The sequence below is a fragment of the Schizosaccharomyces cryophilus genome (genome assembly GCF_000004155.1).
Source record: "Schizosaccharomyces cryophilus OY26 unplaced genomic scaffold supercont4.1, whole genome shotgun sequence".
NCBI classification, from domain to species: domain Eukaryota; kingdom Fungi; phylum Ascomycota; class Schizosaccharomycetes; order Schizosaccharomycetales; family Schizosaccharomycetaceae; genus Schizosaccharomyces; species Schizosaccharomyces cryophilus.
Genome location: NW_013185624.1, coordinates 929,229 through 942,636, shown reverse-complemented (window position 1 = coordinate 942,636; position 13,408 = coordinate 929,229). Strand labels below are relative to the sequence as shown.

General features: G+C 38.6%; 7 protein-coding genes and 1 non-coding gene across 8 annotated transcripts; 4 read left to right on the top strand and 4 right to left on the bottom strand.

The window, feature by feature from the left end:
- The first annotated feature begins 6 nt into the window (after positions 1–6).
- Positions 7–1,943, top strand: SPOG_04532 (checkpoint clamp complex protein Rad9). Its single transcript, XM_013166531.1, has 6 exons — positions 7–298; positions 365–698; positions 748–963; positions 1,002–1,111; positions 1,162–1,452; positions 1,497–1,943. The coding sequence occupies exons 1-6, from the start codon at positions 194–196 to the stop codon at positions 1,740–1,742; spliced, it is 1,302 nt and encodes a 433-aa protein (XP_013021985.1). The 5' UTR covers positions 7–193; the 3' UTR covers positions 1,743–1,943.
- On the bottom strand, positions 1,784–2,924 carry SPOG_04533 (60S ribosomal protein L7). Its single transcript, XM_013166532.1, has 2 exons — positions 2,755–2,924; positions 1,784–2,574 (listed from the first exon to the last, which is right to left on the bottom strand). The coding sequence occupies exons 1-2, from the start codon at positions 2,878–2,880 to the stop codon at positions 1,948–1,950; spliced, it is 753 nt and encodes a 250-aa protein (XP_013021986.1). The 5' UTR covers positions 2,881–2,924; the 3' UTR covers positions 1,784–1,947.
- Positions 2,925–3,240: 316 nt separating this feature from the next.
- SPOG_04534 (60S ribosomal protein L13) lies at positions 3,241–4,029 on the bottom strand. Its single transcript, XM_013166533.1, has one exon. It carries the CDS (start codon positions 3,935–3,937, stop codon positions 3,311–3,313), a length of 627 nt encoding a protein of 208 aa, XP_013021987.1. The 5' UTR covers positions 3,938–4,029; the 3' UTR covers positions 3,241–3,310.
- Positions 4,030–4,041: 12 nt separating this feature from the next.
- SPOG_04535 (40S ribosomal protein S16) lies at positions 4,042–4,711 on the top strand. Its single transcript, XM_013166534.1, has 2 exons — positions 4,042–4,460; positions 4,540–4,711. The coding sequence occupies exons 1-2, from the start codon at positions 4,086–4,088 to the stop codon at positions 4,585–4,587; spliced, it is 423 nt and encodes a 140-aa protein (XP_013021988.1). The 5' UTR covers positions 4,042–4,085; the 3' UTR covers positions 4,588–4,711.
- A 2-nt stretch (positions 4,712–4,713) lies between these two features.
- SPOG_04536 (RNA polymerase II associated Paf1 complex) lies at positions 4,714–6,425 on the bottom strand. Its single transcript, XM_013166535.1, has 2 exons — positions 6,362–6,425; positions 4,714–6,322 (listed from the first exon to the last, which is right to left on the bottom strand). Exons 1-2 carry the CDS (start codon positions 6,362–6,364, stop codon positions 4,820–4,822), a joined length of 1,506 nt encoding a protein of 501 aa, XP_013021989.1. The 5' UTR covers positions 6,365–6,425; the 3' UTR covers positions 4,714–4,819.
- Positions 6,426–7,134: 709 nt separating this feature from the next.
- SPOG_04537 (actin-like protein Arp8) lies at positions 7,135–9,751 on the top strand. The gene is made up of 5 exons (XM_013166536.1): positions 7,135–7,313; positions 7,355–7,520; positions 7,578–7,769; positions 7,838–8,047; positions 8,096–9,751. The coding sequence occupies exons 1-5, from the start codon at positions 7,213–7,215 to the stop codon at positions 9,386–9,388; spliced, it is 1,962 nt and encodes a 653-aa protein (XP_013021990.1). The 5' UTR covers positions 7,135–7,212; the 3' UTR covers positions 9,389–9,751.
- Positions 9,671–9,753, bottom strand: SPOG_16134. The gene has a single exon. It is a non-coding gene; the product is annotated as a tRNA-Lys (tRNA).
- Positions 9,754–10,191: 438 nt separating this feature from the next.
- On the top strand, positions 10,192–13,303 carry SPOG_04538 (gamma-glutamyltranspeptidase Ggt1). The gene has a single exon (XM_013166537.1). The coding sequence runs from the start codon at positions 11,188–11,190 to the stop codon at positions 13,078–13,080; it is 1,893 nt and encodes a 630-aa protein (XP_013021991.1). The 5' UTR covers positions 10,192–11,187; the 3' UTR covers positions 13,081–13,303.
- The last annotated feature ends 105 nt before the right edge of the window (positions 13,304–13,408 follow it).

Sequence of the window (13,408 nt, the reverse complement as noted above, 5' to 3'; positions counted from 1 at the left end):
TACATCCAATTTCATAAACAGAACCACATTTGGGTACAAAGCTCTGTTAACGCTTGTATTTGACATTCGTTTCCAAAATACTTATTTATTTATAGATGACATATATTATATTTGATTAAAGCTACGCTAGAAGATTAAGCGTAGAAGTACGAAAGACGCGTCCAGGTGGGAAAAAGTGATTGCATTGGACTCCATGGAATTTGTGGTTTCAAATATAAACTTAAGGGATCTTTCGAGAATATTTTTAAACCTTTCTAGGATTGATGATGCGGTAAACTGGGAAATAAATAAGGATCAAGTATGAGGGATTTCTGAAGAAGCCATATTGAATTGAGGCATAAGATGCTAATAATGAATTTCATAGCTTATTTTAACATCTCTAAACTCCTCAAGGTCTGGGTTTGGGATGGTGACTCTCACAAAAAAGTTCTTCGATAAATTCACTTTTCATCCGGATACTCTATTTCTTACCGGATTTGTCTCTCCAACGGTACGATTAAGTACACAGATCAAGCCGATCCTTTCTATTTTCCGAAATAAAATATTTGAATCTAGTCTCCTGGTTACCAATAATCCCAACGCGAATACAGGTGCAACAGACTCTACTAGTAAAAAGAATGTTGTCGTTGAGAATGTACAAATACAAATTACGTCTGGAAAAGAATGCCGAGTAATATTTAAGTTTTATTGCAAACATGGTATGGACTTATAAACTCACTTTGGACTCTGTTAACTCAATATTTTTAGGAGTCATAAAAACTTACAAAATTGCATATGAACAAACGCAAATGCTACATGCTGTCTTTGATAAGGCCTCCTGTCATAATAACTGGCAAATAAATTCAAAAATTTTGAAAGACTTGGTTGAGCATTTTGGACAGAAAACAGAAGAATTGACGATTCAGCCAGTTCATGGACGAGTCCTTTTAACCAGTTTTACTGAAGAGGTCATTCATAATAAAGGTAAGTTTTAAAATTACGAATAAAACTAACGCCGTCAGATGTTTTAAAGCAGCCCACGCAAACAACAGTGTCAATTGACGGAAAAGAATTCGAGCAAGTTTCCCTTAATGAGGGTATAGTCATCACGCTATCTTTAAAAGAATTTCGGGTATGTGTTTCATTTAGCTTTTTTTGTTTCATATTATAACTCTATTGTAGGCGGCCGTTCTGCTCGCTGAATCTTTAGGAACTTCTATCGCATCTTACTATAGTGTACCAGGAAAACCAGCTTTGTTCACTTTCAACAAGGGAAAATTTATGGAAGTTGAAGCTCAATTTATACTTGCTACTGTTATGGGACTAGACGATCAGGACGAAAGTTCTGCTATTGGAGCACGGTGGCAGCAAAGTGCTAATGCAAACAGTAGCTTATTTGCTCAGGAAAATACAAGTGCTCCAGTATTGAACGAGCACGAAGCACCGTCTGCTTCTATAGGATGGCAAACTAATGTAAGGCTCATCTAAACATACCCTAATTCTAACTTTTATACTAGGAAGAAGCAGAGACGTCCAGGATGTTTCATTCCACATTGGATATACCTACAAATGGAAATTCAACGAAAAAGCAACGTAAGCAGACAACAGCTGAAGAAAATCAGCCATTATTTTTGGAGGGCATGCCGGACGAATCCGAGCTAATGGCATTCGATAACGATGTAGCTGACGATGCCGAATTTGGACCTACACAACACGAGCAAACCTTCCACGGTATCTTTTCCCAAGAAAATACTCAAAATTGAAGTCTTACACGGTTACTCTATCAAGTTACATTTCACTAGCGGTGCTTATTGAAAATATATGATTCAAAAATGCATATTTAGTTTCAGATCCCTTGATAAAATTCCAATTAATTAATTCCGATCCGTAAAAAACTAGTTCTAATATACATAGCACGTCTCTCGACGACATTTAAAGGCATTACAAGACAGCTAAAAGAAAGTAAAATTAAGCTTGTTCCTTGATGAAGTTATTTATGTCTTCTCCACAGAAACCAGTCTTCCCACCTTCATTATAGTGTTTGGCTTTCCTTTCAATTAAAGAATGCTTGATAGAGGTCAATTTGAAAGGCCATAAAAAGTTAGTAACCTCTTTGAAGTGAGGTCCAACGTTAAATACTTCATGAATGATATCTTCAATGGAAATAACATCGTGCTTTCCGAGAGCTTCTTCAATAAGAGCATTATCAGAAAGGGCTACCCGTTGACCTTTAATTTTACCAAAACCACGCTTGTAGATCAGTTCACGAACTGACTTTAGGCTAGGAACACCATACGTAACGTACGGTTCAACGAGTTTCAACATATTCGCAATGGATTTATTGTTACGTACAAAAACTCCGCTGTTAATCCGAGCTAAACGTAAAAGGCGCAAGACCTTACGAGCTTTAACAGGAATATTGCGAATTCCTGCAACACGAATACAAAAGAGAAGTTTAGGCTCCTCGTCGACAAAAGCATTGCCATCTTTCTTAGCAACACGCTTTAAACGCAGGCGTTCCTTTTCACCATCACGAAAGTCTTTAATAAAAGATTCGGCACGCTTGAAAATAATCTTTTTCTTATTCTTTTGAGCCTGTTTAATGTTAGAGATTATGCTTATATATTGACATTTAGATAGATAACAGAGTAAAAATCTATTGAATCAGCCGAAAGATGGTGATAGAAGCAGCATCGCCGCAGCTAGCTATCGAGTGAGTGAATTTGTCATCCTTTTCAAATTTGATTTTTATCTCAACTATCAATTATTTCTTACCTCTTTCTTAGCAAGAGCAGCCTCTACTCGTTCTAGACGAGTCTTCTCATTAACTTTACGTTTCTTGAGAATAACTTCAGGCTCAAAAATATTATCTTGTTTGATTACCGGTGCTTCCTCTGCCATTTTCTTGAATTTGTTGTTGGTGGAGGGCACAAAGAAAGGAAGTTGCTGGCGGCAACTAATTTAATACCGTGACTGCTTTTTTGGTTCGAAATTTTCGTTGTTACGTTATGTTACCTATGGTAAAGCGTAGAAAAAACAGCAAGGCAGAAACTAGGTATACAGGCTCAGTAGAAGAGCATAGGTTGCTCAAAATACTGTCAATACATAAATATAATTGATTAAACACATACAAAAATTCGAAGGTTTAGCAATGATATAGACGAGATAGCCATCCATAGTGTTTTTTTTTGGACATAATCTACTCAAATACTTGCTCCCTATAGCTTACAGAATCAAACAATGCTACATTTACATATAAAATTTTTGAGAAATTACAAGATCCATGCATTCCTATATTCCAAGTCAAACTGATCCAATTACTACAAACATTTTACTTCTTCTTAGCCTCAGCTTCTTCAGCACGCTTCTTGGCGAAGGCAATGCGAGCACCGAGGTGGCGAGCATGAGCACGCTCGTTGGTAAGAGTGTTGAAAGCTTGGAACTTCTTAGCCTCTTCAGTAATGGGCTTGGCTTCCTCAGCAGCTTCTTGAGTGATGGGGAAGAGAGCGCTAGCATCAGCTTGCTTGGCACCGGAAACATCGGTAGCATCACCCTTCTTGGGTTGACCAGCCTTGCGAGGGAAGACAATCAAGTGGGCAAGGTAAGCCTTGAGACGCTCGACGTTGCGTTGTAAGGACTCCTCAGAACGGTTGCGACGACGGTGGTCGACGGGAATACCGATGGTAGGAGCGACACGACGAGAAACACCAGCGGCCTTGAGTTCTTCAAGAGTGAAACCACGGCCAGCACGGATCTTCATGTTGTAACGAATAGTAGGTGGCTTAACGGCAGGACGAACAGCCTCAACGGGACGAGGAGCAACCTTAGCAGCCTTGGTTTGGCGAGCTTGACGGCGACGCAATTTACGACCAGGTTGGTCAAACCAGGTCTTAACATAACGTTGCCAATCCTTGTGGAAGTGAGCGTTGGGCAACTGTCCTTTAACGTGGATTGCCATGGTGGTTCAGGTGTGTTGGTGTAGAGGATAAGTTCCACCCCTGTGGTGGATGCTTTTTTCGTTGTGGGTCAAACGTGTGACTGCTTTTTTCACCACCACCACAGTATAGTTTGCTAAGTGTAAAGTAATAATCCTACTGGAGCCAACCATGCAATCAGTTCAGTGCTTTGGAAAAAAGGGCAATGCTACCGCCGTTGCTCACTGTAAGGCCGGTAAGGGTTTGATTAAGGTCAATGGTGCACCTCTTTCTCTTGTCCAACCCGAAATCTTGCGTATGAAAGTTTACGAACCCATCTTGGTTGCTGGTGCTGACAAGTTTGCCGGCGTTGATATTCGCGTTCGTGTTTCTGGTGGTGGTCATGTTTCTCAAATCTATGCGATCCGTCAATCCATCTCCAAAGCTATCGTTGCTTACTACCAAAAGTTCATCGACGAGCACTCCAAGGCTGAGCTGAAGAAAGCCCTCGTCACTTACGACCGTACTTTGTTGGTTGCTGATCCTCGTCGTATGGAGCCCAAGAAGGTAGGTGATTTGTTAGGGAGTCTCCGAAACGACAGCTTTGTCACTCGTTATATTCTTCTTTTTTTACTAACTTTTTTAGTTCGGTGGTCACGGTGCCCGTGCTCGTCAACAAAAATCTTACCGTTAAGGCAAAGAAAATATCATTTTTTTTCCAAAGCAGACATACATGCATTTTTGTGTAAGAATGTAGATCATAATGGAAATAGTAGGTTACAGGAATTTAGTAGATTTCATGCCATTTAATGTATAAGGTAACACTATGAAAAAAGTATGTGCCAGATGGATACGCATAGCACAGATAAATCCATCTTTTTCATTGACACTAGGAAACGATTGTACAAAATTTTTGTTAGATATAATTAAGAAGTAGAAGATGATTCTGGCACATGAGAGGGCGAGTTTGCTGTAGGAGCAGAGGCTTCAACCTCGTTGGTCGTATCGGGCACTTGTTCTTCCTGCTCTCCTTGATGATTTCGCTCCACAGGAATCGAGTGCTCATTTTGTTCAGATGCATTCGATTCATTATTAATAGTTTCCGATTGTCCATTATGTTGATCTTGATTTTCCTCCTCCTTTCCTTCATCTTCCTTCTGTTCATTTTTGGTGGAAAGCTGCCCCGACTCCTCGGTAGGCAATGGTTGAGGATTTTCTGAAGGATTTGGTAAAGGATTTTCGTCCTGGTGTTGCTCTTCAATTTCATTAAGCTCATTTTCTTCTCCTGCCTGCTCTTCAGCGATTTCTTGCTCCTCCTTTTCAAGAGCTTCCACATCACCCATTGCAAACGAATCGTACCTAGCCCGCTTTAATTGGACACTTTCTTCTCTGTTCGGTTCTCGTAATGTCAACTCAATACCATCAATGGTGTCGGGATTGACGGGAGCACGAACATGTCGTCGTTTTAATGTGGACCGAGCGTAAATAGGAGTGTATAAAGCCTTGTTGTTTTTAGGATTTTCTTGGTCAGTGCAGATACTTAGACATAAATCTTCTAAACCACTAGGATTTACAAGCATAGAGGCGTCAAAATTGCGGAATAAGTTATACAAGAAAGGGCCTTCAGTTGAGGAAGAATTGTTAGAGGCTTGTTGAATTTTTTCTGCGGATTCTTCTGAAGGAAGGTAATAAGACAGATATTGTTCGCCCTCAGCGGAAGAAGGCATAAAAAGAGCGACCTTGTGTCGGTTCGAAACATCTTCTTCTCCAGGCGTTGAAGAAGTAGGCGTGCGATCTGTAAGATTATCAGAAACACGTAACATAAGATGCTGAATGCCAGCCATAGAATCGTTTGGCAAAAAATTCCAGGCACCGACAGGTTTCAATTCGGGTTTCGTCGGATGCTTTAAATTTTCCAAAGGCTGCTGTACAGCCGAAAATGTTTGTTCGATGGCTTGGATCTGATTAGGAATTTCACGAAGCGACCGACCACGCTGCTCAGCAATTGCTTTGCTCGTGGAAGCCGTCAATCGCAAATTACCACGGGTCGAGCTATTTCGACCCACTTCAGCAGAAATATACTCAGTTCGGCGTAAAAACGGAACTTCGACATGAGAAGAACCGGATCCACCTGCGACTTTGAGCAAAGAGCGGTCAACTGGTTCCAAGTTCATGCCAGACATGTCGGATTGGTTCCAGGACGTATCGCCTTCGAAGAAGCCATCAACAGCAGCTAAGTCCATGGGCATTCCGAGTTCAGCATCATTTTCAATAGCAATTTTCTTTTCTTGTATTAGGTTTGACACAAAATTTGGCAAAGCATATTGTTTGACAGGATTTGAGATATTAATGAGCCTTGGAGGAAATGGTGGAGGAGGAAGCGGATTATGATATCGCACCCGCAGAATATAGTCTTGCCTCCTATTTGACTGCAATTGTTAGTTTTTCCGTTAAAGACCACTTCATACCATTATACCATTGAAATAGACGCGCTCTGTAGATGGGTGTCAAAGCTGACTGTGTATGTTGTTGAGTACAAGCTGCTATTTACAGAGCCTCTTACTAACTCTTTATTTTGTATATCGTGAACGGCAGCAATACGTTATTTAGGATTTTTAGCAATGAGAGAAGTAGATGTAAAAGAAGTAAATAAACATATTTGGATAATTAAAAATAAATACGTTTTATGTCACAAGGAGAATGCGAGCTAAAATAATTTATATACTATAAGTTAATTAAAAATTACAAAAAAATCCTATAAGGATTTCAGGTGGTTTCAATCATGAAGTTTATATGTTCCATTGAGGAAGGATTTGATACTCGAAATCTCTCTTCCAAAGCAATCGGTAAAATACAAGAAATTTTTTAAAAAGAGAAAGAAGAATAACGATATATGAATATGTTGAGGACCGGTTATAGCTTTCCAAGCGGTTCATGATCCCTGAGTACGCATGTAAACAAATAGCTTTGGACGTCGTAGGTAAGGTTATAGTGGATAATTGTTTCTCAGAGATATTTTCAATAATACTGTTCCTACTTTGTTTTATTTTTTTTTTTGTGTTTCCTTCAAGGCTTGGTGTTAAAGTCATCTTCGTTTATTTACCGATATGACTATGCTGGAACTTTTTTAGCAAGAAAAACATATTTGGCTTGAAATTTTCTAACTATTTCATTCATTTTTCTCTTGTACTTTGTGTACAACTCAACCTTGTAACTTTCAGTCACTTCCTCAACAAGGAGGAAGGGGAAGAAATTGTACAGTACAAACACCTACTGCCTGAATTGATATTTGCACAAATCTGCTTTATTATGTACCATCATGGCACCGAAAAGAAAACAAAGTGATACGGAGGAAGGAATTGACTTTAAATTCACGCAATTTCAAATCGTACCCCCCATCAATCAGAAAAACTTCTATACGTATGTCATGTCTATATGGTGGGTTGTACTAACATATGAAGAGATTATTTGAAACGAGATGATCAAATGTACATTTGGAGAGATACGGCTAGTGCCAAGGATGGAGAACCTGATACAACGATAGGAGACGTCAAACAAGAAGATTCAAAAAAGGCTGCCGAAGAAGAAGAGGATGGCATGGAAGAAAATACACAAGAAGGAGAACAGGTACTGTTTCTCATAATTTCATAATCCAACCAAGACTGTATACTAACGGAGCTGTAGAGAGATGCTAAAACAGTGGTTATACATGTAGGATCCCAAAATCTTCGTATAGGATTAGCATCAGATCACTCCCCTAAGACAGTCCCCATGGTTGTCGCTAGAAGAATGAACACTGTTTTTGAACATTCTCACCTCGTATTGTCTGAAAAGTGCAAAGAAAGCAAGGATCGCAGCCTGCGATTTGACGAACAAGTAAGTTGGTTTTTTTCCGCCAGAAATATCCAAGGACAATAGTAGCTTACCTGCTTTAATCTTTTTAGTTTGAAAGTAATTTGGGATTATTACAATCGGAATTAAAGGCTCGACTAAAGGCGCAAAAAAATCGTCCTGTTCCCAATGGTACAGAGCTCGTCAAGAACTTTAATAAAATATCAAAGCCAGAAGTCATTCCGTCTCACGAAGATCCTCAAAAGCCGAATTGGACACGGTTTGAGAACGACCAACGACCAGACGTGCTAATCGGTGAACAGGTATGCTATACAAAGCTATGTTTTAATGAAACTTAACTAATAGTTCAGGCTTTACTACTTCCAACTAAAGAATACCCGGAATATAGACTATACTATCCAATAAGAAATGGATTATTTAATGAAAATGATTATGAATCTTCTCAACAATTGCTTTCAGATATATTTGAGATATTGAAGTACTCTATCTCCGACCTGTTACAAATACCGCTTTCGCAGTTACCCCAGTACTCTGCCATCTTCATAGTTTCGGACCTTTATGATCGCATCTATATAGAAAGGTTCTTAGACCTTTTATTTTATGACCTTCAGTTTGGAAAAACCGCCATTGTGCAAGAGTCCCTATGTACGTCTTTCGGTGCTGGAATGTCTTCTGCTTGTGTTGTTGACGTCGGTGCCGAGAAAACGTCAATAAGCTGTGTGGAAGAGGGTATCGTAATACCAAATTCGCGAATTAATATCAAGTACGGAGGAGATGATATAACACTATTATTCGCAAAGCTACTGACAAAAAGCCATTTCCCTTATCATGAAATGGACCTTTCCCTTCCTTATGACTGGAACTTGATGCAAAGCTTAAAGGAAAAGTACTGTGGCATTAGCCAAGGAACTTATAATATTCAGTTAAATGACTTTCATTCACGTACTCCAGATGATGGAACTAAAAAGTACTCCTTTAAGGTTCTTGATGAAACAATCCTTACTCCTTTTGGATATTTTCGTCCGGACATTTTTGAAAATGGAAGAAAATTGAAGGATAGGTACAAGCTTTTCCCTGTTCCCGTCGATGTCTATGAAAACCAGCCTAACAATCCAGAGTCACTTGCACAGACTACCTTGTTACAAATTTCTGCTCCTTTATCGTCTAAGGAAGAAGAGGAAGCGTCTTTGGAAGATTCTGCGAAACATGAACTAAGCAGTAGTAAAAGGCCAAGGGTGGTACATTTGGGGTCCCTTGCTTCTCCAGAGAAAATCAAGGAGAAGCTCGTTTATCCTTTGGATGATGCCATTAATCAAAGTATTTTTAGTGCTTGTGAAGGAAACTTGGGTGATCAGGCAAAGAATTTATACTCTAGTATATTGATTGTTGGAGGCGGTGCATTGTTTCCTGGATTTTCGCACCTTTTGGAGGAACGACTGCAATCCAAGCGAGCAAACATTCCAAACGTTGCTGTGCTACCACCTCCTCGTGGGCTAGACGCGCAGATTGTTGCTTGGAAAGGTGGTTGCATATATAATCGTTTACGTATTGTTTCTGAATTCTGGATTAAGGCTAGCGACTGGAGAATGTTGGGAAGCAGAGTATTACAATATAAAACATTGGGATATTTTTGGACTGGATGATGTTGTTTCTTGTACAATGGCAAGCTCAGTATGTCATCTTTACTTTTTCATGATTACCAAGTCAACGCCTTATTTATAGAAATTTATGGTAATTCTATCTAGATTATTTCAATGCATATTTTGTGCTATAAAATATCTAAAATCAACGAAAAGTTTTCATTTCTGTTTCTATATGACTCGCTGTGTGCAATTCCTGCAACTTTAACTTCTCCATATAATTTTACTTTTTGTAAATGTTTATTATCAATAAGATTAGGATTAAACAGGTTTCAAAAAAGTAAACTCCCAAGGCGAGACTCGAACTCGCAACCTTCTGATAACCTTCTTAAGAGTCAGACGCTCTAAACCGATTGAGCTACCCGGGACATCTGGTAATTTGAATTCCAAAAGTATTTGAATACCCTTATTGCATTTTAAGCCAGGTTTAATTGTTTGTTATTCCACAAATCAATGACATTGGAATTGTTATTAGGTAAATAGAAATTGTTGGTCTTTTTTTGTTTCTACATAATGTCATTCTCGTCCAGCGATCCTTTGTTTTCTTGGCAAACAATGTGTACTCATTTTTAGGAAAACAGTTTTCAGGAAATAGCAAGGCGAAGAACCAACGGATGAATAAAGCATAGTAGGCTTTTTATTTCATTCACATATGATATTCTGTACTATTGTATTCATTAGCTTATGCGTTCATCCATTTTCTATGTAATTTCATGTAAACAAGCCGATAAGGAGTTTTAGCGACCTCTAAGACGAATGAACTCATGTTGACGCATACGAGGAATTCGCGACTTGTAAACAACCATCTTGTCCATGATACGAGGCAAGATTTTTTTTACGGTGTGTTATGTGCTTTTGTTATTTCTCTAGCAGTTATAAATGACTCAAATTAGGGAATGTCTTTAATTTTTACCTCGTTTTACAAATTTGAACGCGTATGAAGCGAAAAGAAACTTTTGGCGGTAAATCATTGTAGATGCTACCGTGTCCATTGTCAGGTTTCATTGGAAATAGACAAAATTGCAACCTTCAAATGTTTAAACATAATTTTAGGATAATGAAACGACGGAGGTGTGAAATTACGGTAGCCTTTAGGTTTATCCATGTTCTCTAAATTTCTCAGCGTCATCTATATGAATGTTTTACTTTATTTAAAACTTTTTACACGATTCGGATCTCTAATTGTATGCTGATGGCCTTGACAAAACGATAAAACTTTAAAAGCACAATCGCTTAACTTGTTGAGTTCTCAAAAAAGAAGTCATAAAAAAAAAGAGAAAAAATAAGGTAAACAAAAAAAAAGAACTGCTACCGTTTCAATTAACGTACATTTGGAAACGGCTAACTCATTTTTCTGAAATCAACTAGCCTTTCAATGTTATAAAACATGAAACATATCGTTGCTCACGTAATTCATTTCCTTTTATTTTCTATTTCTGACTGGTCTGGAGCTCTAAAAAATGAAGCGATTATAAGAGATTTGAACGCGACCCTATGTAAATTTTGTTTGTTTGTTTTTACCTAATACACCACCACTGTTGCTTTACCTTGCACCTTCGAGAGTATAAAACGAAACGTCGACCTTCAATGCCTTATTTAAGGTAAAAGAGTCTTTTTAGTTTGGATATCGTTTTGCGACACTTTTTTTTTTTTAATTTAGGCAGAGATTTGGTGATTCTCCTTCATGGTTTCATATAACCAATAAAGTCAGGCAAAAACAAGACATACGCGAATATTTATAAATCTACGCTATTCTTACATTGAAGTTTCTCTTATATTTGTTTCTTTGGCTCGTTGGAAGAATGAAATCAAATTCGTTTGCTCGTAAGAAAAATGATGAGTCTATTGTTTTTGGTAAACCCAATGAAACCTCAAAGTCTCAGTCTTTTTCATCAAAAATCTCTAAAAATAACGAAACAAATTCAATAGAAAGGTCATCCCGTCCATCGCTATTGGTTATTTTTACCGTTCTACTTGCTGCTATTTTCTCACTGAAAATTTGGCCTGTACGCTTTGATGATTTTCATTCAGTTAGCGAAATACCTTTTCATAAATATAAAAACAAGGGAGATCACCAAACTGTTATTGAAGGAAGGAATGGTGCAGTCGCTACGGAAGAACACACATGCTCCGTAGTTGGAACTAATATCTTAAAAGCTGGTGGTAATGCTGTAGATGCAGCTATTGCTAGTGGCATATGTATTGGTGCAGTTAATTCTTTTTCCAGTGGGATTGGTGGTGGAGGATTTATGCTGATTCGGCATCCTAATGGAACAGCCCACTCACTAAATTTTAGAGAGACAGCTCCTTCAGGTTCACATAAAGACATGTTTCATGGAAATCCAGAAGTTTCTCAGGTTGGTGGTTTATCTGTCGCTGTTCCAGGAGAGGTTGCCGGCTACGAAGTAGCATGGAAGCTGTACGGTAAACTCCCTTGGGCTAAACTTTTTGAGCCCACAATAAACCTTATGAGGTATGGAATGCCTATGCCCAAAGAATTAGCTTCACGTCTTCGTCGTCCTGAATTTGATTATTTCAAAACTCATCCTACCTGGTCCAAAGTGTATGCCCCTAATGGACGACTTCTAAAGGCTGATGAAAAATTTTACCGCCCTACCTTGGCTGCAACCCTCGAAGAAATCAGTAAATATGGTGCTGAAGTGTTCTATAAAGGCAGCATCGCTAAGCGGTTAGTAGATTTCGTTCAGAAGGAAGGTGGTATTCTCACCATGGAAGACATGGCTAACTTTTCAGTCATCGTGGAAAACCCAGTATATGGAAGCTTTGAAGGTCGTGAAGTTATTACTTGTGGGGCTCCTTGCAGTGGTGAGGTCTTAATATTGGGTCTGAATATCCTGTCTGAGTTTGACTTCGCTCGAGGATCTTCCATCTTAGGATGTGAAATTACTGACTTGGGTCTTCATCAATTAATTGAGACTATGAAATGGATGTCTGCTGGCCGTACTTTACTAGGAGATCCAACTTTCTTTGACAATTCCGAACACGTCGCTCAGCTTCTCTCCAAGAAGCATGCAGATGATATTCGCGCAAATATATCTCTAGACCATACGTACGATTTCATTCATTACCACGCAGAATATGATTTCCCCCAAGATCATGGAACTACACATCTTTCAGTGATTGATAAAGACAATATGGCTGTAGGCTTGACGGCTTCAATAAATCTTCTTTTTGGAGCTCAGATAATGGAACCAAAAACCGGTGTCATTCTGAATGACCATATGGATGACTTTGCGAGTCCTGGTATTATCAACGCTTTCGGTCTTAGCCCCTCGCCTTATAACTTTATTCAACCTGGTAAAAGACCACAAAGTTCTGCTGTTCCTACCATTCTTGTAAATAATGGAACTGTTGAGATGGTTTTGGGTGGCAGCGGCGGCAGTCGTATCGTCACTGCCGTCTTAGACACGATCATAAAAAAATACAAATGGAACAAGTCTTTATTGGATTCCATCGAGAGTCCTAGATTTCATCATCAGTTAATGCCAAATATTGCATACATTGATGAAACTGTTGAAGATGAAGTGAGGCTAGCTTTGGAGAAATTTGGACATGTAATAGACCTAATTCCAGTTCAATCTCCGTTCAGTGAAATTCAAGCAGTTTTTCGGTCAAATAATACCTTGTATGCTATTAGTGATAGCAGGAAACAAGCTGTGGCAGCAGCATATTAAGGATGCTGAGTGTTGAAAGCAGATGCTTCTTGACTATAATGGATTAGAAAATGTTGTTGGTTGGTTAAGCAAACCATGCAACTTTAACTAATGTTTATTATGAACTCACATGTATAGAAATTATTTCCTTAGATATTCAGGTTTTTGAGAAAAAGTAATTGGAATCTAACATTTATTACTAGAGGTAATATAAATTAATGGGCTATTTGTGTTTAGATATGAGACATATCATTGTATGAATGCCACGCGTATCGATTAATTTCAAAAGTAATCTCCCTCCAAGGATGTAGAATATTATTAAAATTTAAAGAAAGTTTCTTTGTTAATT